A 27,020-nucleotide genomic window follows, 5' to 3' on the forward strand; every position below is an offset into this window, starting at 1 on the left:
GTGGCACGCATAAAGGCTATAAATACTTGATACTCACTCCCGGGTTTTCTAGCAACAAAAGATTCTGCAATTTGTACAGACTCAGCCAGTGGCACCCTGGAGCTAAGGGAACTAGTAACGAATGCACTGTCACTAAGGCTAGCTGGAAGAGAAAAAGTTGGTGGTGATTTAGAAACCTGATTCTGAAATTACCCCATTGAAGAATCTCCCACTGAATATTGATAAACCTGCAAGTCACAAAATCAGTTAACACAGTTCAAAGTCTCCAGAAAAGGTCAATCTCAGTCATGTGCTATGTTGCTTAGTATTAGTTGCTGTGGTCGTGTATGCATCACTGTATTCCCGGTAGCAGTCTATTCTAAAGTGCTCTGGGCTATCTTTGGTATGAAAGATGCTACATACAATTTATGTATTGTCACTTTGCTTAGCTAGCCATTGGTGTCTAGGTCCTAGGTATTCATGTCACAAAATGCACAAGTTGAATTGGTACTAATTAGCATCCTTTTCTGACAGTCTCAGCAGAAAATAAAAGAGCAAATGACTGGCCCTGAAAACTGGTGGTCCCTCCGCACAAGTCTTTAGGCAGTACCACTGCTCATAGTGTACCTATTCAGAGGATGTCTTCCTCCTGGGCTGACCAACGACACTTAACCCTCCCCCTCAACTTTTTAAAGTCATATGTATTTTTATTTCTTTACTGTTCAAAGAAATATGACAACTCATGTGTAGGCTTCCAGAGAAGTGTGAATTGAAGGAGGTTAGGTGCCTGAGAATGACTTTCGAAAAAGTATTTGTAAGACAAATAGACGTTCAAGGAAGATAATGGGCTAATAAGAAAGATGAACTGGCGTAACTGTTCCTACAGCATGCTGTCTGTGCCTCTCCCTGGAAAACAAGATGAAGTGAAAAGCAAAGTAATTGGTGCAGGAGTCACTTAAAACATAGTTACTTAGTGGTCCTGAGACTACAGAGTAAGTGGAACATTTGAAAAACGAATGTACTGACAACATATTGTCTTGATTCATGTCCCAAGGTTAGAATTGACAACATACTTCCCCCCCATGCAGATTTACATCATTGAAGATGTTCCTGTAAACAACTTGCTGAAGGTCCTGTTGTCTTCTACCACCACCTCATTTTATCCAGATCCCATGTGCAGACCAGATTAATTTTGTGAACAAGAATGTTTTCCTGGAACTTCATGGAGTTCAAAAGAATTCAGCAGTAAAGTAACAGCCAAATTGGATTCAGTTTTAAAATGTTGGTGAACCTGTTCCACTTCTGAGTGCTCTGAAGTACATAGATGGACTTGGGATTTCTGTGCTATCTTGAAATAAAGCATGATTAACTAGGCAAACTCAATCTACCTTTTTTACTGATGTAAAGAATGTTCATAGGTATTGGGAAAGCCCTTTATAATGGGTGGTGAGTTGATGTCTGGCAAGAACTCATTTTTCTCCTCATTCCAAAAAGATTGTGGTGATATGATATTATCCTTTCAGCACCCCTCTCCTGTTTTTGTCCCAGGAAACTTCTCCTTACCTTTAACTTGTTCTGATACAATAACAAAATAAATCACTAAAGCTTTTTCTAGGCCAAATTCACACCTTCAGAAAAGGAGGTACAAGCCATTGATGCCAGTTACAGGTGCAACTGCTTAAACCACGTCTAAATGTGACCCTCTGACTTCCCCTGTTAACACTGCATTGTGATGCTTTGACTTACCTTTTTTTTAATCTTTTTTTTTTTTTTTTAAATTTATCAACAGTGGTGGACTTGCCTGTGAAAGAACTGTGGGTAAATTCCTCCACTACCATTCAAAATACTATCCAGCGATACGGAATCCAGCACCTGCATGTTAGATGGGTACAGCTGGGCTGCACATGTGCCAGTTGCTAGAAGGGGAGCTACTGGAGGGGACTAAGGGAGGATCCACAGCACAGCTGAAAGGCACTGGTTTTTATAGTACATAAATTAAAATTGGAAGGGGTGGGGAGGAAAGAGGGTGAGAGGTTTGTCTTGCGGTTCTTTTAGAGTTATGCTTTTGTTGTTATTGCATCTATAATATGCAGGTTTCTTTATCTGTTTCCATAAAACTAGCTTGTAAATTTGAAATGGAAAAAAGTTAGTAATAGGAACCAGGCTATCTTTGCCAATCATGGAACATTACTAGATACAAAGAAATGTAGTTAAGGGCATTATTCCCACTAATGTGTTTTATAGCCGAGTGCCACATGTAGAAGGGTTATAAAATTTTTACTGTAGAGAAGTCCAAGGAGATGCTAATTTTTTCGTTGCATTTTCTGTGAAAGCTGCTGTTGTTTTTTGTCGACAGTGGTGGTGTAGCCAGGTTGGTCTCAGAATATTAGAGAGACATGGCGGGAGAGGTAATACCTTTTCTTGGACCAACTTCTGTTGATGAGAGAGACCCGCTTTTGAGCGATATAGAGTTCTTCTGCTGAAGAAATACTCCCATTGACTTCAGTAGGGCCAGGATTTAACCCATGAAGACAAAAGCACATAGGTGCTGAATGATTGGCCCAAGATGTCAGAGTGAGCCAGTGATAGAATTAGAATTAAGAATTAGTGGGGGAAGCAAAAGTGGATGGGAATCTGGGAGGCAGTGACCATGAGTTGGTTGAGTTCAGGATCCTGACACAGGGAAGAAAGGTAAGCAGCAGGATACGGACCCTGGACTTCAGGAAAGCAGACTTTGACTCCCTCAGGGAACGGATGGGTAGGATCCCCTGGGGGACTAACATGAAGGGGAAAGGAGTCCAGGACAGCTGGCTGTATTTCAAGGAATTCCTATTGAGATTACAGGGACAAACCATCCCGATGTGTCGAAAGAATAGTAAATATGGCAGGCGACCAGCTTGGCTTAGCGGTGAAATCCTTGCGGATCTTAAACATAAAAAAGAAGCTTACAAGAAGTGGAAGATTGGACAAATGACCAGGGAAGAGTATAAAAATATTGCTCGGGCATGTAGGAATGAAATCAGGAGGGCCAAATCACACGTGGAGCTGCAGCAAGAGATGTCAAGAGTAACAAGAAGGGTTTCTTCAGGTATGTTGGCAACAAGAAGAAAGCCAAGGAAAGTGTGGGCCCCTTACTGAATGAGGGAGGCAACCTAGTGACAGAGGATGTGGAAAAAGCTAATGTACTCAATGCTTTTTTTGCCTCTGTCTTCACGAACAAGGTCAGCTCCCAGACTGCTGCGCTGGGCATCACAGCATGGGGAGTAGGTGGCCAGCCCTCTGTGGAGAAAGAGGTAGTTAGGGACTATTAAGAAAAGCTGGACGTGCACAAGTCCATGGGGCCGGACGCGTTGCATCCGAGAGTGCTAAAGGAATTGGCAGCTGTGATTGCAGAGCCATTGGCCATTATCTTTGAAAACTCATGGCGAACGGGGGACGACTGGAAAAAGGCTAATGTAGTGCCAATCTTTAAAAAAGGGAAGAAGGAGGATCCTGGGAACTACAGGCCAGTCAGTCTCACCTCAGTCCCCGGAAAAATCATGCAGCGGGTCCTCAAGGAATCAATCCTGAAGCACTTACATGAGAGGAAAGTGATCAGGAACAGTGAGCATGGATTCACCAAGGGAAGGTCATGCCTGACTAATCTAATCACCTTCTATGATGAGATTACTGGTTCTGTGGATGAAGGGAAAGCAGTGGATGTATTGTTTCTTGACTTTAGCAAAGCTTTTGACACGGTCTCCCACAGTATTCTTGTCAGCAAGTTAAAGAAGTATGGGCTGTATGAATGCACTATGAGGTGGGTAGAAAGTTGGCTAGATTGTCGGGCTCAACGGGTAGTGATCAATGGTTCCATGTCTAGTTGGCAGCCGGTATCAAGTGGAGTGCCCCAAGGGTCGGTCTTGGGGCCGGTTTCGTTCAATATCTTCATAAATGATTTGGAGGATGGTGTGGATTGCACTCTCAGCAAATTTGCAGATGATACTAAACTAGGAGGCGTGGTAGATACGCTGGAGGGCAGGGATAGGATACAGAGGGACCTAGACAAATTGGAGGATTGGGCCAAAAGAAATCTGATGAGGTTCAACAAGGATAAGTGCAGGGTCCTGCACTTAGGACGGAAGAACCCAATGCACCGCTACAGACTAGGGACCGAATGGCTAGGCAGCAGTTCTGCGGAAAAGGACGTAGGGGTGACAGTGGACGAGAAGCTGGATATGAGTCAGCGGTGTGCCCTTGTTGCCAAGAAGGCCAATGGCATTTTGGGATGTATAAGTAGGGGCATAGCGAGCAGATCGAGGGACGTGATCGTCCCCCTCTATTCAACATTGGTGAGGCCTCATCTGGAGTACTGTGTCCAGTTTTGGGCCCCGCACTACAAGAAGGATGTGGATAAATTGGAGAGAGTCCAGCGAAGGGCAACAAAAATGATTAGGGGACTGGAACACATGACTTATGAGGAGAGGCTGAGGGAACTGGGATGGTTTAGCTGCAGAAGAGAAGAATGAGAGGGGATTTGATAGCTGCTTTCAACTACTTGAGAGGTGGTTCCACAGAGTGTGGTTCTAGACTATTCTCAGTGGTAGAAGAGGACAGGACAGGGAGTAATGGTCTCAAGTTGGTTTAGGTTGGATATTAGGAAACACTTTTTCACTAGGAGGGTGGTGAAACATTGGAATGTGTTACCTAGGGAGGTGGTAGAATCTCCTTCCTTAGAAGTTTTTAAGATCAGGCTTGACAAAGCCCTGGCTGGGATGATTTAATTGGGGATTGGTCCTGCTTTGAGCAGGGGGTTGGACTAGATGACCTCCTGAGGTCCCTTCCAACCCTGATATTCTATGATTCTATGATAGAGTGGGAAATAGACCCCTCATCTTCCAAACTCCAGTCCATGTGCTGACCACTAGGTAACAAGGCCTTGCATCCCACTAAGTAATGCTAATCTGTATTTAATCCTATAGATTTGGAAGTTAAAGTCAAGAAGACCAAAATAAATGATAGAGACAAGGTGGGTGAATTTCTTTTATTGGACCAACTTCTGTTGGTGAGAGAGACAAGCTCTGTATAGCTTGGACGCTTGTCTCTTTCACCAGCATAAGTTTGAGGTTCTTGGGTAAAAGGTGCTATGTAAATGCCAAGTATTATTAACTGTAGCATGATTATACAGCACATGAGGTGTCTGCCACTTGTAAAGGACACTTTGAAAGATAGGGTCTTCTTGAGGAACTTCGTCTATCTCAGGCAAGTACGATACACAAGATGAGCAGTTCAATGCGAGATGGTGTAGTGATCATTGAGGGATCAGTATAGTGGAAGACTTCATGAATGTGGCTTTTAAGGAAGGAAGGTGTTTAGTGTTTGGGAGATTAAAACCTGCATAGGTGCTGGAACTAGAGGTGCTGGGAGTGCGGCTGCACCCCCTGGCTTGAAGTGATTTCCATTATATACAGGGTTTATGGTTTAGTTGAATGGCTCTCAGCATCCCCACTATACAAATGATTCCAGCATCCTGAGGGGGCAGTGTAAGATTCTGAGCCATTTGAGTTAATCTTGGAAGTGTGCATGCAGGGGGTGCAAAAAACCCAAAATTTACTTTTCTCATTTCATATATTGTCCACTGAAGATTTTCTTTAATAGCACCAAACATGATACTGTTTTGATGATCAAATTAGGGTTTAAATTTAATTATTTAAATCTAAACCATAGTCTGAGCTTTACAAATGTGAAAAACAAAACAAAAAACCACACCACAACTGAAACGAATTCCTCTTTCATATATTCTTTTTAAATGCAGATTTTTTTTTCTTGTGAAATGTAAGTTTTGAAAAATGTTTCCAGGCTGAGTTCCTGCCCTGTATGCCATATTCTACCATGAAGGGATTGTATTGCTGATTTATAAATGCTTTAAGTTGATGTCATTGAATTCAAGTGAAATTCGACAGAAAACCAGTCTCCATTGGGTTCAGATGGTTAAACAGTGTCTGCAGTCAGGCTACTGCAGTACATCAACCATTGATATGCAGTCAAAACCAAAGTGAAGTGATTTGAACCCTTTTTGGGGCACACATATCAGCCAAAATTTTCAAAACCAGTGCCCCAGAATGACGTTTCTTAATCCCTAATATAAACAGCCTTTCAAAAGTGCTGAGCACTCAACATAAGAATGGCCATGCTGGGTCAGACCAATGGTCCATCTAGCCCAGTATCCTGTCTTCTGACAGTGGCCAATGTCAGGAGCTTCAGAGGGAATGAACGGAGCAGGACAACTCTCAAGTGATGCAGCTTCTGGCAGTCAGAGGCTAGAGAAACCCAGAGTATGGAGTTGTGTCCCTGACCATTTTGGCTAGTAGACATTGATGGACCAATCCTCCATGAATTTATCTAATTCTTTTTTGAACCAGGTTATACTTTTGGCCTTCACAACATCACCTGGCAATGAGTTCCACAGGCTGACTACGTTGTGTGAAGAAGTACTTGCTTTTGTGTGTTTAAAACATGGTGCCACTCACAAATACCATTGAAGCCATTTGGAGGCTAAAAGTACTCAGGAGATTTGAAAACCAGACTACTTTTATTTACATGCTGAAAGATTAGTTAGGAAAATAGCTAGATATGCAGGTTTGAAAATGTGTGCGTTCACCTATAAAGGACCTAGCACACTATTGGCATTACAAAAATGATACGGCTTTATTGCACATATTGGTCACAAACTGGGAGGGTGCAACATATCCAAGCTAGTACTGCTCTTTGCTATGAAGACTGACTATACCAAGTTCTAAATGCTTAATCTTGGGCTGTCACAGCTTAACCCAAACCCTACTTCACCATTAGTCCTGTACAGGCAATGAATAATAACTACATTAAAAAAAAACAACCCAGTAAGTGATACGGTAATATCTGTAGTTAGTGAATGGAATATGTGTTTAATTTGTAGAGATTTATTTCTTTTATGCATGGTCATGTTCTCATGAGTTTTAAGCTGTTTTTATGAAATACAAATGCATATAATACTTTGTTCAAACTGTTTTATTGTTCTTATTTTATCTTTTAAATAGCACTGGCAGGAAACAGCCGAGTTTGACTGAGACAACCAAAATGGCAAAAACACATTGTGCTTCAGTGCCCCAAAATGGCGTTTCTTAATTCCTATTAAGGCCCCATAGCTTGCAAAAGTGCAGAGCACTCACAAATACCATGGAAGTCATGTGGGATCTGAAAGTACTCAGGAGACTTGAAAATCAGGCTATTTTATTTAGATGCCTAAATTTAGAAGAGTTAGAAGTAATACCAAGGATTGAAATGGCTGCATATAATACTTTTTTGAAGTAAACAATTAAAAAAAGGCCAACATAGCATCATGTATTTAGGCTGTGACTGATTTCTTGTTTTAGCAAAAATGGAGGTATTGGCAAGATCATTGGCTAGAATACTTACGAGATAGGATCTTGTTCATTTTTAGCAAACCGATAGGATCGCAGTATTTTTAATTCTATCAGTGTATACTGCCTTTGTAATTGTATTATTCTCATGACAGTCTGGATTATTTGAGGTGGGACTAGAGGGGGATTTAACTTGATGCTTTAGAGTTGTAAAATAGATTGGATTCTGCCCAGGGTCTGGTCTGATCTGGTTTATATTTTGTATATTCCTCTCATATTTTAATGTTCCACAAGACTAAATATCAGGAGTGAAACCCCGGCTCCATTGACATTAATGGCAAAATTCTCACTGGCTTCAATGGAGCCAGGCTTTCAACCCAGATGAGAAGAAACTTTTCATGTTAAGGTTTTGGTAGAAGGTTTCAGTCACATTGTAGATAGTACAAGTTCTGATATTTTAATTGAAATGTTTGTTACTTGAAAAGGAAAGTAACTTCTCCTCATTGAGATAAGAAAATAAATCAGATATATAATAGTCCTTTTAAAATCTCTTCAGGGTTAAAGTGTTAACTTTTCAGGACTGGAACCATGTTGTCTTGTACTTATGAAGACCCATGCACACCTATGGCATTGCCAAAATAATTAAAAATTACAATTCTCTATATAGTTTACATATTAGCCTGTAGAGGGCAGAGCATGTTCAGTAAATAACTGGCATTTACATTGTAATTCTTAATGAGAATTATTGAAACTTGTGGATAGAGGGTGAACTGTACATGTATTTTTAATGTGAATAGCTCCAATTAAATTCTTCCACAAGTGTTAAAAGTTAGGTGAGGAGAAATTATGATAAATTTGAAGTGAATTTACAAGGGCAATTTGAGTTAATTTCAAGTCTTGGGTTATCCACATGTATTCACAATGTTGCAGAATTTAAAAAACCTTAATATTTGAAGTACAAATGATATACTCAATTACAAATTTAGGGGAAAAGTTTCTGTTAGAAACATCCTTTGATATGGCGGACAGTTCTCCAGAATGTTGAGTGAACAAATACATTCTTTGTTTTCTGAAAGTCTAATTGACTGGATAGTTTGGAGAGACCATGGGTTTGTGCAGGGTAATGCAGTTTTTATTATGAATGCTCTGCCATTTTTCCTCCTAGTGTTCCTTCTCAGAAAGCCCAACTATTTAAACTTTCAGAATGATTGCTTAGAAAATAGGTGTGTCTAACAAGATATTTTAACTTTCATTTAGAAATCTTAGTGGATTTTAAGTGAAAAGAAATGAGCCAAACAAAAGTTAAATGCTCTCAGCTTCTTCTACATGAGAATTTTTTAATGAAAAAACATAATATGCCACTAAACATCCCTTGTAGTCAGCCTGCTTGGATAAGGAGATGCTCCTTATTTCCCTCATATTATTTTTCTTCCTCTGTGTTTTTAATTCATTTTTTCCAATTTATGGCTATTGTAGCAATTACAGAATGCATCCGATGAAGTGAGCTGTAGCTCATGAAAGCTTATGCTCAAATAAATTTGTTAGCCTCTAAGGTGCCACAAGTCCTCCTTTTCTAATTACAAAATAGTTATTGTTACCAAAGTTTGTCATGCCTAAAGAGAAGTGCGAGGTTTATTGTTATCATGGTTGTCATCTCCTTTGTATACAATATTTTTTTTTACCTCAAATAGGCGTAATACAAAATCTGAGTTATAAACCTCTTTCGTAGATTCATAGAGTTGAAGGCCAGAAGGGACTATTAGATAATTGAGTACGACCTCCTGCATAACACAGGCCATTGTTTCACCTACTTACCCCTCTACTGAGCCCCCAGTAACTTGTTTGGCTAACACTTATCTTGTAGCTCACGAAAGCTTATGCTTTAATAAATTTGTTAGTCTCTAGGGTGCCACAAGTACTCCTTTTCTTTTTACGGATACAGACTAACACGGCTGCTAATCTGAAACTTATCTTCCAGAAAGGCATCCAGTTTTGATGTGAAGACAGTAAGAAGTGGATTGACACACAGCTGCAGCTTGCATTTGACATCATATGATTTGAGGCTAAAGGCACTGAGAATGAGTCCAATTAGCAAAAGAATATGCATAAACAGTCTGGGGTGCAGACTTAGAGAGGACATGATAACTGTTCTCAAGTAGAAAAGGAGTACTTGTGGCACCTTAGAGACTAACCAGTTTATTTGAGCATGAGCTTTCGTGAGCTACAGCTCACTTCATCGGATGCATACCGTGGAAACTGCAGCAGACTTTATATACACACAGAGAATATGAAACAATACCTCTTGCCACCCCACTGTCCTGCTGGTAATAGCTTATCTAAAGTGATCATCAAGTTGGGCCATTTCCAGCACAAATCCAGGTTTTCTCACCCTCCAACCCCCACACAAATTCACTCTCCTGCTGGTGATAGCCCATCCAAAGTGACAACTCTCTACACAATGTGCATGATAATCAAGTTGGGCCATTTCCTGCACAAATCCAGGTTCTCTCACCCCCTCAACCCCCTCTTTGTTCAGGAAATGGCCCAACTTGATTATCATGCACATTGTGTAGAGAGTTGTCACTTTGGATGGGCTATCACCAGCAGGAGAGTGAATTTGTGTGGGGGGATCATCTAGATAATACTTAGTCCTGCCAGGGGACTGGACTAGATGCTCTCTCAAGGTCCCTTCCAGTCCTATGATTCAGTGCACCTAGGGCACTAGGAGCTGTTAATGGGCTTGACATTGGGAAAGTGCCTCAGCTGGGCAATTCATGGAGCTGATGAACCACTAATGCAGAGGTGAGGGAAAGACATTAACAAGGTTGTACCAGGAGCCATTAGTGAATATATATCCTGCAACATTTTTAATTCTTATGATGTGAGGCCGGAAGAGATCATCATCCATCCCTTTGGCTAAATTTCACAGTAGCTTGCAGATTGCTTTGATGTGGCTGAAGACCAGCTATGGAACCCGTTCTCGGATCATCACATATGATCTCTGACACAAAATCTAGACTCTGTGGGAACTTTTGCTTAACTATGCTGAAGGACGTCTGCCTCCCAGAACTTACATGCCCACTTATCAGACTTGTAGACTGCCTTGGGGAAAGGCCAGACAATATCTCATGCATTTTGTGCATGACTTTACTTCTCAAGGCATCATCCTTGAATAGTTCTCATATCCAGACATATCTTTCTCTGTTCTAGGATAATCAGGACTGTCCAAGAGAGGCATGCAAAATGTTGTCTTCAGCTGGTTTCTCAGACTTTTTTTTTTTTAAGAACAAAACCAGACTGACAAATGGAAACAAAAACAGGATCTTGAAAGGAAACTTATCTGTGAAGTCCTAGACAAGGCACACAGAGGGCATTCGAAGCATAGCAGCTTTGAAGATCTGAGAAAAGGCAGCTTTAAAAAAAAAACAAAAACAGTAGTGGCCAAGATATGAGCAAAACTTAACTGAATAGCAAAACATTTTTGAGGGTTGGAGTAGTTTATCATAATAACCACAGGGCAAAGACCTGGGAACTGCTGAGTTCTAAATCTGGCTTTGTCACAGACTCGCTTTGTGCCCTTGGGTGAGTCACTCAACCTCTGTGCGTTCATACACCCAATTTACAAGAGGAGACATCTACATAGCTTACAGTAGAAACGCAGAGTTAAAAACATCTTGGGAGTAGTAGGTTGTTCATAACTCTGAACAAAATGTTATGGTTGTTCTTTCAAAGTATACAACCGAACACTGACTTAATACAGCTTTGAACCTTTACTATGCAGTAGTAAAACACTGCTTTAAACCATCTTAATCTAAATGAAACAAGCACAGAAACAGTTGCCTTACCTTGTCAAATCGTTTTATTAAACTTTTCTTTTATTTTTTTTAGTAGTTTACGTTTAACACAATACTGGACTGTATTTGCTTCTTTTGGTCTCTGCTACTGCCTGATTGCATTCTTCTGGTTCCAAATGAAGTGTGTGGTTGACTGGTTAGTTCATAACTCTGAATTTGTACTGTAGTATTTTTTTAAAGCATATGCAGTGCTGCCCAAAGGCCCTGTGCAGGAGTGGGGCCTATTGTACTAGGCAGCCTACAAACATATACAAAGATGCAATCACTGCCCTGAAGAAGCATCTTTCAACCTTCTGACAGGGCTGTTGCAAGGAATTTTTTTTTTTTTTTTTTTATAAATTGCCATAAACTTCCTAATAGTGGTAACTTTAATGGAAAAGCCGTAAGTTGTACTAACAATCCTAAAGAAAGATGATTGAGGCAAGAGTTATTCTTACCAGTGTGGGCTGGCACATACCACTTCCAGTGGAACTGCCTAAAGGCTCTGAATGTTAAGGTTTAAGGATTTCAGTCTCAGAAGCACTGCTCCAAGGCTTGGGAGTCTCTTCTAATGCTAACTTAGGAGAACTAAATTGCTTTGGTCATACTTTGGCTGCCTGCTGCTAAGTTTCAGTGTCTAGGTGTGGTGACCGTGTAATATGAGTGTTTAGACCACAGCAAGACTCAAATTAAGGATTGTAGAAAGGAGGCAGTGTGTTTCCTCAGTAGTCTTTTAAAGAGAGAGTTTCAGCCTTTGAATTGCGATTTTACTCTACTGCTCTCAATCTCTGGAAAACAAACCTCCTGTGTGGATCTTTTCTTTTTAACGGTTCTAATAAAAAAGGCTTTTACATTTGTCCCATCAGGAGCACATTTAAACACAGAAGTACTTACAAGGCTATTGATAGTCCCTTATGGAGAAGAAAGCGCTTAACCCATCCTTGCTTCTCTGTCTATTACATAAGAACGGCCATAATTGGTCAGATCAATTGTCCATTTAGCTCAGTATCCTGTCTTCCGACCGTGGTGCCCCAGAGGGAATGAACAGAATAGGTAATCATCAAGTGATCCATCCCCTGTCATCTATTACCAGCTTCTGACAAACAGAGGCTAGGGACACCATCCGTAACCATCCTGGCTAATAGCCATTGATGGACCTATCCTCCATGAATTTATTTAGTTCTTTTTTGAACTTTGTTATATTTTTGGTCTTCACTACATCCTCTGGCAAAGAGTTCCACAGGTTGACTGTGCATTGTGTGAAGAAGTACTTCCTTTTATTTGTTTTAGACCTGCTGCCTTTTAATTTCATTTGGTGACCCCTAGATCTTGTGTCATGAGAAGGAGTAAATAACACTTATTTACTTTGTCCACACCAGTCTTGATTTTATAGACCTCTATCATATCCCCCTTTAGTTGTCTCTTTTCCAAGCTGAAATGTCCCAGTTTTATTAATCTTTCCTAATACGGAAGCTGTACCATACCCCTATTCTGGCACAAGTTAACCATTTTTGGATGGGAAAGGAATCATTGAACTGGTTACCATTTTTTTTGCTGAGATTATCTAGTTGCTCTTATTATTTTTATGTATTGCTCCTTCTGATGAATTTAACTGGGACTGAGATAGAGGAAAAAAGTATTCTCACATATGCCTTGCGCCATAATTAAATCTCAGCAAAGACACTGTGCATTTTTGCATGCTCGGTGTTCTCTGAAAAGACAGTACTAACAACAACTGCAGAGTAAACAGTGCTGCAGGGAGCAGGAGACTTCATCAGCTGTTTATGCTCAGAAACATCTTTGATTATGAACTTCAAAATTGTTAGTGGTGATTAATGTTCATAAGCAGTTATTTAACTGAGCACGCTACTATTTTGCTTTGGGTAATAAGGCAACAACGAGACGTTTTGGGATTAAAAAAAAATCAAATCTGAATATTGACATTGTCAGGATATTTTTCTCCAGCAATCAAATTCTATTCCTGTTAAATCGTACATCTGAGAAACCTGACAAAGCATTGCATCAACTACTGTTTCGGGTCTGCTCATTTATGCAGTAAACTAATTCTAATTCTCTGCTCCTCTGTTCCTTCTGCATATGTATGATAAACACAATTACATAACATTAGCCTGGTTACTTCTGATACACACATGCAGGTGGCTCATTCTTGGGGTCAGATCATCAGTGGGTATAAATCTCCATTGCTTCTTTGAAAAAGGACTCATTTTTTAAAACCTGTTTTTCTTTAAGCTTCGTTCTACATTTACCTATAGTACTTGACTGCTTCTCTTAGCTGAGAGTTAGTTTATCATTTTAGCATAGGATATGTTCTCTGTGGACTACAGCCCAAAGGCGGCACGCGAGCTGATTTTCAGGGGCACTCACACTGCCCGAGTCCTGGCCACCGCTCCAGGGGGCTCTGCATTTTAATTTCATTTTAAATGAAGCTTCTTAAACATTTTAAAAATGTTTTTACTTATTTGCTTTACGTACAACAATAATTTAATTATATATTATAGACTTCTAGGAAGAGACCTTCTAAAAACAATAAAATGTATGACTGGCACGCGAAATCGTAAATTAAAGTGAATAAATGAAGACTCGGAACACCACTTCTGAAAGTTTGCCGACCCCTTAGCTAGTATCTGAGTGAGTCTTACTAGAATCAATCTCTCTACGTACTGTTTTATAGTAGGTGTCCCAGAGAACAGGTGAGCAGTATTCAGTGATTATAAAGAGCTTTAAATGTTCATAACCCTGAAATAACCTAAACTAATTAATCCTTATAACACCCTATGAGGATATATGTAGTAGTAACTATATTTTATACATGGGTAAGATGAGGCAGAGGGAGGTTAAAAACCTTGCCCAGGGGTACGAACGATGTCAGTAACAGAGCTGAGAAAAGAACTCAAGATTCCTGGTTGTCCGTTCCATGCTTGATCCAGGTTTCAGAGTAGCAGCCGTAAAAAGAAAAGGAGTACTTGTGGCACCTTAGAGACTACAGCTCACAAAAGCTTATGCACTAATAAATTTGTTAGTCTCTAAGGTGCCACAAGTCCTCCTTTTCTTTTTATGCTTGATCCGGAAAGTCTACATGAACAGTGCACATTTATTATACCATACTGAGTACAGTATTTGCAGTTGCTTGTATTGAATCAGCGTCACAATCTCGATTTCAGCAATGGGATGGGCGAGGGTGTGGTGATCACGTTACTGGGGAGAGGAGAGTGGGAATTTGCAGGAGAATCTGTCCTTGGTGTTAACATTGAGGTATTGGAGAGCGTTTACTCTTCAGTGATTTAGGGTTTTCAAAATTCTTCTTAAGACCAAACATCAAGTAAAAATCACGTTCTTGGGCCCCGTTTCCTGCACTGATGGTGAATTTTGTCAGATTTACTTTGGACAAATTGCACTCCATGATAACCAGTTAGTGCTGAGAAAGCAGATAGGCAAAAACTCTTATCGTCCTGACAAGTGATTGCATTTTAGTTGAAACTTAACAGAAGCTGTGTTGATGTGTTGAGTTTACACCTTGCAGTAATAATACACGCTTTGATCTGATCTGAGAGTGATTTTATAACTTTCAAATGGTTCTTTGGCAGAGAGCCAGCCACATTATCATTTTTTATTCACTTTCTTTTTTCTTCCCCTGTAGCTAGTCTGCTTTTTTAATATTGTTTTAAGGAATATGTATTCCATTCCTAGGGATATTCTTTAAAGTTCTACATCTCAGTCCATTAGAGGGGTCCATAAAACAATCACAGCAGCAAATGTTCAGTAACTAATCAAAACCACTAAAGCTAACCACAACAATACTTCAGCCCTGTTTAAATAATAAATCGTGCTTTGCTGTGCCATATCTACTATCTCATCAGGAAAGAGCTAATTAGATTCTTTATTTTAAAGTAAACATTGTCAGTTTCATTGAGGGGTGGAAGCAATGGGAGTGAAGATGACACATGCTTTGCCCTCAGCGCTGGCAAACCAATACAAAAAAATCGGTGTGTTGCTGTTTAAAACTGTTAGTTCCTAAAGTTGCTGATATATTTGAAAAGGAAAACATTGCTAGGGCCTTGTCAGGCAACGAATAAAGGAATGCATGGCCTGACACGTAGCATATCCCTACCCATTGGTTCGTTGTAAGTCTCCCAGGTAGTTACACTTACCTGAAATCTTACTCTTCATGAGAGTTTGATCTGGAAGCTAAAAGTACAAGGCTGGACTCCAGAACTTGAAGACTTGTTTATGAACTGTTAGTTAAGGGTGATCTTTGTGTGCGTGGGGGGTAACTATCCTTTTCCTTTTACACCTTCACTGAGAATTTAGCACTACCCCACACTGCTCTACTCTGGCTGGGAGGTGTCACCTGTAAGTGTTTGTGGACATGGCGAAATAGCCAAGAATGGCAATTGCAGAATAGCTGTCCACTTTGGAAGTGATTTAAGCCAAGCTGCGAAAAGGAAATCAGTGCGGAATAAGTGTGCCCATTTTGGGATTTAATGAGGAATAGCTCTTGTGCTTTAAATTCACACCCAAGCTTGTTTCGCAATAGCTTCCCAGTGTGGACAAGCACTGAGAATGGGAAGATCGCTTATTTTCCTTGTCTTTTCAATCTGTGGTCTCTCTCAACCTACCAAGGATTGTTAGTGTCAGTTGTGTGAGTTTTTTTTAGTTTAGCTGGACACTTTCCAACTGTGGAACTGAGCAAAAATCTCCAACCTGTTTCAGACCATAGAGCAGTGACTAGTCATCTGATGGTTAACACATTTAGGTCATCAGTGACTTGGTTTTGATCCTGCTACCTAGGGGTGGTAGGCTCTGTATCGCATTACCCGAGCCATCCAGTTCCCACCTCCCCCAACAGGTGCTCTTTTTAGAAGGGCTGTAGTTTGCCTGATCAGGTCAGTTGCGCAGCTGTTGGTATGCACAAATGAAATTGGCCTGCCCCTGCACTAGCCTTGTGAGCAGATGAAAATGACTGTGCTTAAAGGGAATTTAAACTACGTGGGTTGTTAAATTTAATGTGCGTTGTGAACAGACATTTGTTTCTTAACCTCCCTCTTTTTTATTGTCACATTAAGCAGAGAGTACAGAGATGGATAGTTCTGTGTAATAGAGGCAGTTCTACAGAATAATAGAAAAATGCACTTGCTTTCATGTAAACCACACCAAAAGAAAAGGGTTTTTTTGAGGGCCCCCCACCTTGGCCCCAGGCCAATTTTCAGAGGTCCTGTTGGAGTGTCGCTTACACTTTGATGTGGTTTCTAACGTGTGCCTCTTCATTGGGCTCCCTACAGATGCCTTTATGTGAAACAGAACATTAAAATCCCAATGTGCCTCTGATGCAGGTCATTTTTCTTCCTTTATGTGCAATGTCAAACATACTGTCCAGCTTTCTCCCAGCCAGAGCCTGGGACGGCAGTGTGTTCACACGTGTGCATGTGTGTGTAAGGTGCAGGCAGCAATGGAGCTCCTTGGCAGTTAAACTCACACTTCTCCATAGCAGCTTCCTCTGGGCCTCTCCCTGCTTTTCTCTCACGCAAGGTGAAACTGAAACCTTGGTGACTTCACCCAAGTCTTCAGAAAATTTGATATTTCTCACTTACAGGTCACTTCAGTACAATTTGTGTCTTGCCAAGATTAAAAAAAAAACCCCACAGACACACAAAGCAAATCTTTTTTTTTTTTTTTTTTTTCTGGCATGTACTTTATAGAGCTCGAGTGTAACATCTAGACTACAGATCTAAGAGAATCTGTTTCTTTTAGCATTGTGAACTAATTCTCAACTTCATTGTCGCGTTTCTGTAAGAATGTCTTTAACATAGCTGAAATGCAAGCTAACATAGCATCAGATCAGTGTTTTAGCAAGACTGAGCACTGTAGCAGTACAGGAATGTACTTCAAAGTGATCAGCTATGGCTGTGTTGCTTTCGTTAGGTGTAATGTATGTGGTGGTTTTTGTTTTTTGGTGTAAGTGAAGGAAGTAAGAGTTAGTCCTTTAGGAAATGTAGCACTGAACAGCGTTTTATTTTTATGATCGGAGACTTATGTGTAATTCATAAAAGCATACAGCTGCTTCTTACATGAGGAGATGCTCTTAGTCATTATGGGAATCTCTCTAACTGCCTTTCGTGGATCTGCAGTGGTAGAATAGAGAATACAAGGGGAAATTCTTTTTAATAAAGATGGGCCTGGACTAAAACCACATTAAGAACCTCAGAGCTGGGTTCGGATCTGAATTCATTGCTGAAATTCCTTTTTCTCTAGTAGGCTGAATCCAAACAACCTGCACTTCAGGAAAGTTTGGGTTTGAATCTCGGCTTAGAACTTCCAGGTTTGGGAATAATCAGGTCTGGGGGGGTTTGCCCCTCCTGTTAGAGAGATATTGTTTGGTTGTAGGATTTTGGTTCAGACCTGTCTAGTGTTCACTAATTAACAAATATACTTTTGCACTTATTAGCAGAAACAAACGTAATTACCTGCACTCTGTCCAAATAAAGGTAAGTCACCTACGAGTGGTGCACGGTGGGAGGGAGTATCACCTGATCTCTGTTCAGAGAGATTTTGGGTAATATGGCCTCTCTTGCTATTAATTCTGTATTTCAGCTTAATATGCTAAAACCTATTGAATACTTTTAAAGCTTAGAGGGTGGAAGTGCAGACTCATTTACCTTCAGCATGCTCACTCCACTGAGTTATTTTTTTCCCCTCTCCCTTGACCAATGTCACTAATTTATTTCCTATACAATTTTTCTTTGAACTGCCCATTTTAGGATCTTTTAAAGACTAACGTTTCATGGGAAATTTTGTATTAGGAGAAAATTTTGCTTATACTCTTTTTAAAAAGGGTAAGAGGGAAAATGATTCTATAAATCTGGGAGATTTTCATAGAAACCTTAGGCTTCAATTTGGTATCATTTACATTCAGTTCACTTTAGCACTTCAAAAAAAGAAAAGGAGTACTTGTGGCACCTTAGAGACTAACCAATTTATTTGAGCATAAGCTTTTGTGAGCTACAGCTCACTTCATCGGATGCATACTGTGGAAAGTATAGAAGATCTTTTTATACACAGAAAGCATGAAAAAATGGGTGTTTACCAGTACAAAAGGTTTTCTTTCCCCCCACCCCACTCTCCTGCTGGTAATAGCTTATCTAAAGTGATCACTCTCCTTACAATGTGTATGATAATCAAGGTGGGCCATTTCCAGCACAAATCCAGGATTTAACAAGAGCATCGGGGGGGGGGGGGGGGAGGAAAAAACAAGGGGAAATAGGTTACCTTGCATAATGACTTAGCCACTCCCAGTCTCTATTCAAGCCTAAGTTAATTGTATCCAATTTGCAAATGAATTCCAATTCAACAGTCTCTCGCTGGAGTCTGGTTTTGAAGTTTTTTTGTTGTAATATCGCAACTTTCATGTCTGTAATCGCGTGACATACAGAGAGATTGAAGTGTTCTCCGACTGGTTTATGAATGTTATAATTCTTGACATCTGATTTGTGTCCATTTATTCTTTTATGTAGAGACTGTCCAGTTTGACCAGTGTACATGGCAGAGGGGCATTGCTGGCACATGATGGCATATATCACATTGGTGGATGTGCAGGTGAACGAGCCTCTGATAGTGTGGCTGATGTTATTAGGCCCTGTGATGGTGTCCCCTGAATAGATATGTGGGCCCAGTTGGCAACGGGCTTTGTTGCAAGGATAGGTTCCTGGGTTAGTGGTTCTGTTGTGTGGTATGTGGTTGCTGGTGAGTATTTGCTTCAGGTTGGGGGGCTGTCTGTAGGCAAGGACTGGCCTGTCTCCCAAGATTTGTGAGAGTGTTGGGTCATCCTTCAGGATAGGTTGTAGATCCTTAATAATGCGTTGGAGGGGTTTCAGTTGGGGGCTGAAGGTGACGGCTAGTGGCGTTCTGTTATTTTCTTTGTTAGGCCTGTCCTGTAGTAGGTGACTTCTGGGAACTCTTCTGGTTCTATCAATCTGTTTCTTCACTTCCGCAGGTGGGTATTATAGTTGTAAGAATGCTTGATAGAGATCTTGTAGGTGTTTGTCTCTGTCTGAGGACTTCATTCACTTCCGATGAGTTGCTTTGGCTTGAATCAGAGTATCTGAAAGCAGAAACAAGTCCAGGATTGAACGTTGGAAAGAACAAAAGCATAGTCCCCTTTTTGATGCCTAATCCTTGGTATATGACGTTGCAATAGGTTTATGTGGAGTAGAGCTTCTAGTAAAGTAGAGACTCTGTGCAGAATTTGCCTCTCTGTTTCCCAGTTGTTCATCCTGTTTGAAGTGTCACAATCACCAGGAGGATTTCTCTTGTGCAATGCTAATGGACAGACTTTTGCCTGGGACAGTCTTGCTAAAATCTGTCCTTGAGTCTCACTCTTAGGTCTCTTTGGAATGGTCTCTGTGCTGTTTGTTGCTCATCTCAGCCCAATCATTTTCTCTTCTCATTGAAGCTTAACCTAATTATTTTTTTCTGCTGCTTTCCAACCACTAGAGGTCAAGATTGTGCTACTGCACAGTACAATAAGTAGCTCCCAGGCATTTAGCATTTAACTCCATCGTTCTACTTTCTTAGGCAATGACGTCCAGTGCCAACTGTGATTTTTTTTTTTAAAATCCTTTGATTTGAACAGTTGCATTTATCTATTAAGAATGAGTAGATTGTGTTACATGTATGTACATCATAAAAGTATGTTAGTCTCGTGACGTAAAGCAGATCTTGGGGTATTTTGTGCATCAAATATAAAGTGATGTAGCATGCAAATATATGGGCTTCAAAGAGCCTTATCTCTGTAATATGGATAAAATAACTGTATTCTGTCTGCTGCAAATTTCTGCACAACCAGGCTTTAAAAAGGAGCTGACATTAAAGAGACTCTGTCAAAATAAAAATCATACTTTAAAAATACATTCCTTACTTGTTATACTGACACCTTAGATGTTTAAAAGCAAAATCTTTAACCACCCTAATTTGCTTTTCACTATTTATATAGTTTGTTTGTTTGCCTGATTTTTCCTTCAGTTTGGGCAGTGGCAATAGATTAAATTAATCTTTTGGTTTCTAATCCGGTTCTCTTCCGTGTTTTTCACAGTATCACACAGCTGCAATGCCTGGTGTTGCAAACCGTGCAAGAGAAAGTTTACATCCATGCACTCTTTTACAAAATGCATTCATTAAAGCATATGCCTTCAGATTTGGATTTTGGAAACCTTCTGTTCTCTTCCCCCATTGCGGAAACATATATAATCAAAATGTCCCCTTTCTCTTCTAATGGGTCTTGCATTAATGTAGAGTGCATATCACTCTTGCTCTCGCTAACAACCGAAACCTTGGTTCTGTAGTCCTCTGTCTCCAAAGTTTGTGTATTGAGTTACTCAGAATAAATAAGAGTGCTCTATGTGTATCTTGCCCATGCGTGATGTGTGGCCAGTGGGATTTTCACTGGTGCAGAGATGCAGTTAAATACATGGGTGCCTGTTGAAATTAAATCTGGCACAGGGAGTCAGTGCAGGTATGAGGTGAATCTGTTTTTGAAAGGGGGAAAACCTACGCTTAAAAAAACCCCCAAACAAAAACTCTTTTGGGAAGGACATTCTGGAGAATCCAGTGTATCCCAACAGGGTTTTCATGTTTAGGCAATACTTGATATAGTTCTACTTGTAGCAAGATATCAGTCCACATCTATAGCATCAGCTCTTCTACTGCTGGGCAGGCATTTTTTTTGTGGCAGATTAAACGGGGCTTTGCAGTTGTGTATAGGACAGCGTAACACCTATGTATAATCCCAGTTTTGAATTTAAGCCCTCTTACAACATACTTTGGCATTTGGGGCTAAGCAATTTACCTGTCTCTCACAGATACTATGCTCACTAATAAAAAGAAAATCCGCACCCAGTTTCAGGTTAGTAGATGTGTGCTTTTTTTTGCATAACATCCTTCCCTAGAAACAAACCTTTGGTTGTAACACTTCCTACAGATCAAGATCATAGAATCATATAGCAATTTTCCTATGAAGGGATCTCTACTGGTTCATCCATTCCAGTACTGAATCCTGGTTATTATCTCACTGAGAGAATTCCAGTTGGGTACCTTTACAGATCATGTAAATTAACAGTGCACAATTACATTCTCCTGGGGTACCACAAAAATGCTTTCAGGAATCTCTGGGGTCCAGATGTGGAGGGCTTTCTGTTCACATGGGTTGAATAGAGGAACATATCCAACAGTTAAGTCAGCCCTTTAATTTATCCTGTGACAGTCACCACATGGCCTGTGGTCTAATATCTCTCCATTGGTGTTATAAATAGATCAATATGGCAGCATGATGGGTTTGGAATTGTGATTTGTGAACGGTCATGATATTGTTTGCATTAATACATAATCACCTGAATGGTTTTGAAATGAGTCTTCTGGTGTTTGGAATATCTAGGTTAGAAAATATGTTAAATAAATTGTCAGTTCCATCATGTGTTTGTGGGTTTTTGTTTTGTTTTTTGTCTCATATTTGTAGCATTTTCTGAACGATTACATCTTTTCGTCCAAACTAATAAATTATTGAATGTCATCATAACTTTTAAATCTGCTTTTGTTCTAGGCCCAGCAGCAAAGAAACCTGGACAATATTGTATCTCAGCATCCCAGGATAGGTGGTGGAAAGAAATACAAGAAAGATGTCTGTGCAAGCTCAGATCTGGAGGTGAAAAACACTAGCCCCATGTCTGAACAGGATTCGGGGATCCTGGATGTTGAAGATGAGGAAGATGATGAAGAGGTACCCATATAATATAAAAACCAGGAGATTGGATGGCCCAGGGCATTGTAAATGGGACATTTCACATCCCAGTTTGTCAGCTCATATTTGCCCTACATTGGTTCGTATCATGGAAAGATGTTTAGTGGACTATATGAAATGAGTAGTTGGTTCTCAGTATGGTTCATAGTGAACTATGGACGACATCCCAACTGGCAATCTCTGCGGAGAGGACAAAAATTAAAATGAGAACAGAGTGAACTACCCTTTTCTGTACTAGGGATGGTTCCTCCAGTCCTTCACTTATTAGGAATCATAGTCTGATGTCTTACATAGCCATTTAAAATTTGAAAGAAGGAAAAAAGTCCATTAAACAGATACTGTGGCCTTTGTGGAATTGTGCTTTGATGTATATATTGGCTGACAATGAAAGCACATTTTCTGTGTTCAGAGGCTTAAATAACTTGATTATAAAGATTCTGTCTCATTAAAAACTTGAGCCACATAGTAGAATTTTCAGTGTTTTGGAATCTCTTGCTTCTTTTTTCTACCGATTAGGAGCCAAATTCTCTACTGGCGTAGCTCCATTGAAGTTTAATCGTTATTGCCAGTAGATAAAATATATTGTGTCATATACAACCTTTCTGGCCCATGCTCCTGGAATGCATAATCTCCCTTCCTGCTGTTGCCTCCCCACCCCTAAGTCCGCGCTTCCTTTTCACCAACTTGATGCCTTCTCCCCATGATCATCTTTCTCCAGCCTGTCCCTCTTTGGAACCTTACATTTATGTGTTCCAAATTAGTAATTTTAAAAATAAGGAATAAAAGCAAACTTAATTCGTTATGGTTTGAGCCTTCAGAGTGGTTACAGATTATTTAGTGGAGGACTGCGAATGACCCAGTAAGTGATAAAATTGCAAACTTTATTTACTATAAAGTAGGTAGTTAAGCAAACAGGCATTACAAACTAACCATACACTGCACTGGTACTCATATTCTGAGATGAAATGATGCATTTAGGGGTGATCAGTCCCTAAATGAGGAGAATGGGTATAATCCTTTCTCTAAGGGATCTTGATGGTGGATGGGCATGCCTAATCTAAAATTAGCCTGCTATCCTTTTTATAATCAATTATAATATTGCCCCTTAATTAGTTAACATTGAATCCACCTTTTACCATATCTGTATTTCTGTTATCATAATTAAATATTTTCGGTCTCATTGGCTGTTTAACATTAAACATAATCTTAATTAGTATCTGCGTAAATGCAGTACCAATTACTATCAATATAGATAGCATTTTCCAAAATATTAACACTTCAGCTCACACTTGTATAAGCCAGATAGGACCAAAACATGTTTACAACATGACATGGGGTTTGTTTATCTCCAGCTTGCTTTTAAATTGTCTCACTTCACTTTACTCACGTTTTACGAGGTCTCACGTGACTATTTGAAGCTTGCTTTTAGGAAATAATTTTTTGGGCCTACTCACATTTCTTTGCAAATATAAGCAAGCATCCTATCTACAGGCAGCCCCTTTTTCTACCTACTGTGCTGCAATCCTTTCATGCCAGCAGCCAGGAAGGAGAACAGAGCGTCAGTCCCTTCATAGCAGTGAGAAGATGTGGTAATACACTGATCTTCAAAGCTGTGGCAAGGCCCTCTGGTTTTTTTATGTTGCACCAATACTTGATCCTACAGCAAATTAGAAATTGGACAGAAGTTAAACATAAGGAGAATGAATAGGAAAGGTATATTTTTAGGAAATAAATACAAACCTGTAAATGTACTCATAATATTTGATTTCCCCCAACCTTTATGTTCTTGGATAGTTGTCTGCATTCCATGCTGCCGTGGAACGTCCACTTGGCTGCAGAACAAGACGCCGGTGCCCTATAGAAAGTGGTTGGTATCGCTGAAGAATTTGAGACTAATGTGCCACAGTGCTACAAATACCTGCAAGTTGTAAATATCAAGGAGGGAGAGGAATTACTTAGGAAAGCAAAACTAGTATTATAATATCAGTAGACAGGGATGAAATTAAGGAAGAAGAAAATTTAGGCTGATCTTAGGAGAAACTTCCCAACAGTTCCATTTATTATGCAGTTGAATAGTCTCTCGGAGGAAGTGGTGGCAGATCCATTTGTTGGCAAAATAAATGGTAGGCTGGCAGAACACTAGTAAACTTACAGTAGGGAATAGTTTTGCATTGACTGAATGATGGATGACTGAAGAGATCTTTCATTTCTAGATTCTTAGTAAATAAGCTTTCGTTCCTGGTTTAATGATACCTTTTGGAAGATAGTTCGTTTAAATTGGCAACAGGACTAATGTCTTTGCAGAAACAAGATTCAGAGCATAAATGAGTAGTTGCTGTCCTTGGTGATGAAATGAGTAGTGAAACAGAAGTGTGTCCAGAGGGAGTGCTAATGAAAATGGCAGGGGCTAGGTGCCTTGTCAGAAGCAAGTGAAGAAATAAAGTTTATTCAGTTTGCTTAGAATCATAAAGCATGAATATAAAATGCAGCTCCTGTTTGTTGTTTCCTTACTAACTCTTTGGAGAGAGCAGTTCCTCAGGGGCAGGCAGAGGAAGTGTTTTTAACTATCCTAATCGGATTTCTTCAACTTGGAGAAAAAAAGCTCTTTGGAAAGGAAACAATAGTTTATTAGTGCAAATACCGCTGTTTTCATCTGGAAGGGAGCACAGTGAAATGCAACCATTAAATGTCTAGGAAATTGTATGTGAGTAAAATATTAAGAACATGTTTTTCAGTAAGGCCGTAAGCCTGCTTGCAGCTTTGGAGACAGTCACACTTGTTAGTCATTGAAAGCATCCCTAGCCTCTCCTCTTGAAGAGCCCCCTCAGTTTTTCTTGTCTCCACACTCACAAGTAGGCAGAAATCAGACCACCTGCTGCCAAGGTTAGGGTATCCAGGATTCGAGATCGGATTTTCCAAATTCAAGTCAAACTAATTGACTGTTTTTAGGGCTAAAAGCCCCAAGGGTGAATAAACAATGTTGGCTTGTTTTGTATGAAGCCACCATCTCGTTATGCACTCTGGTGGGTTGTCCCCACCTTGCTTCTTTAAAAGGAAGGAACCAAGGCAGCCAAGGAAATAGTCTTAAAGGAAGATTTTCTCCTCTTGCACTTTTCTTCCTCCACCCTGTGGAGTGCATAGGGGAGCTCTGCATCTTCTGCACCATATCACTTTCTCCCCAGAGGGACTGTTTTAGGCTTACCTTTCCCAGGGAAAAACAGAGCACCACTGACAAAGAAGCCAGGAGAAGTGTCAGACAGCCCTTTCCCATGCAGGGAACAGTAGGGTAAGGGCAGATAGACTAAAGGCCACTGAAACCCTCTGCAGCAGCAGCCCTGGTTCAGCACAAAAGCCAGTCCAGGACTTCTCTCTACTCTTTGGAAAGAGACCAAGCCGGCAGACACTGATTCAGCCTGGAGAAGGACAGTGAGAGGCCCTAGGACTCATCTCTAGCCCTTCATCCATTTATCTTCACAATTAAACAGGAGTGTTTCCCCTTGGGCTTTCCTCAGTGGGGATCACCCTTCCCTTGCAAGTAGGCCTGGTGGCTAGGACATTTTGTGGTGGCGATTTATTCCTCAGAAACGTCCCATGTAGCTGACTCCTAATGTAGTGCTTCAGACCATCTGGGAATTACTCAGTCTGGGCTAGATTAGATATTCTTTACCCTTCTTGTTCTGAGTGGGCCCTTTCTGCTCCCACGGATCATTCTGACTCCCCACCCACATGGGGTGCTCAGTCCAAATAGAGCACATACCTCCCACCCAGCAAAATGCTAAGTAATGGCAGAGAGAGAAGTTAGTGCACAAGAGCCTCCCTTCAGTGATCAGATGTGTCCCAGTGTAGATTGGTGTTTATTCTCCTTTTTTCAGTTAGATAAGAGAGAGCTGTGCAGACCATATTCAAACAGGGCAAAGACCTCACACACCCTCTCCAAGAGGGTGCATAGTAAATTGGCTTTCTCCATTGAAGGCATGTCCTCTCCTCCCTGGGAAGGAGAGGACCCAGAGGCTCTATTCAAAGGATCTGGTGGCCAAAAAGAGAGGAAGGATGAGATCCCAGATCCTTTAATAGAGAAACAAATCTGGTATGTTTCCTCCCTGCATGCTAATGAGAAGCACAATATCAGGGCAGACTGGCTGAGCAGATGTGGGTTAGACTAAGGAGAATGGAGTCTTTATCCTAGAGTCGTAGAATCTGATCATTTAAATCTGCCCATGGATGATTTTGGATCTAAGGATGATAACAAGGTGGCAAAAAACCCTGAACTTCAGATTTTGTACTGGTGCCTGTCACCTTAGTGTCAGAGAACTTCCAGAAGAAGGAATCCAAATGCTGCATTGGTAGGCCCAAGGGATTATTCTGCTCGTACCCAGCATGCCTGGCTATGGGAATAAAAAATACAATGCTCCAAATAAATGTGTTGGCTTTAGTCAGCATTTTTGGAGCAGGCAGACTGAAAAAAAAAAATCCTTGCATCTGAACATTAATAGTTCCTCCTGGAAGACTTCTCAATCAGCTGTGTCTGATCCAGAGAGCACCACTCTTTTTTTTTAATTTGTCTCCATCAATAATTATGCAAAAGCCATGCTAATCTTTTGTGAGAGATATCTCTTTACTTCCAAAAAGAAAAGGAGGACTAGTGGCACCTTAGAGACTAACCCATTTATTTGAGAAAGCTCATGCTCAAATAAATGGGTTAGTCTCTAAGGTGCCACTAGTCCTCCTTTTCTTTTTGCGAATCCAGACTAACACGGCTGCTGCTCTGAAACCTGTCGTTACTTCCAGTCAATCAGAGTGTCTTGCTGTCAGCATAACCTCAGCTGGTAGAATGTGAGTCTGAAGGACTCTCCAGTTAGCTCCAGTATTGCGCTGTTCATGCAGATAAGATGGTGCTTAGAATAGCTCCAGCCCTTATTACTAGGTTAAACTATGGCATGGTCTAGGTGTTCATAGGGCAACTGAAGTACACCTAGACCACACAAGAAGATGTAGTAAATCTGCATTATTGTGTACTACCCC

The 27,020-nt window shown here is 40.5% G+C and overlaps 1 protein-coding gene across 2 annotated transcripts in view; it reads left to right on the top strand.

Moving 5' to 3' along the window:
- EXOC6B (exocyst complex component 6B) overlaps nt 1-27,020 on the top strand; it is a 449,074-nt gene that overhangs the window by 176,839 nt on the left and 245,215 nt on the right. For both annotated transcript variants that reach the window (XM_084627625.1, XM_084627626.1), the window contains exon 7: nt 21,801-21,977. In XM_084627625.1, coding sequence (XP_084483751.1) covers nt 21,801-21,977 — 177 coding nt within the window. The remainder of the gene's footprint in view (nt 1-21,800; nt 21,978-27,020) is intronic.

The sequence above is a fragment of the Lepidochelys olivacea genome (genome assembly GCF_965140295.1).
Source record: "Lepidochelys olivacea isolate rLepOli2 genome assembly, chromosome: 4".
In the NCBI taxonomy this organism is placed as follows: domain Eukaryota; kingdom Metazoa; phylum Chordata; order Testudines; family Cheloniidae; genus Lepidochelys; species Lepidochelys olivacea.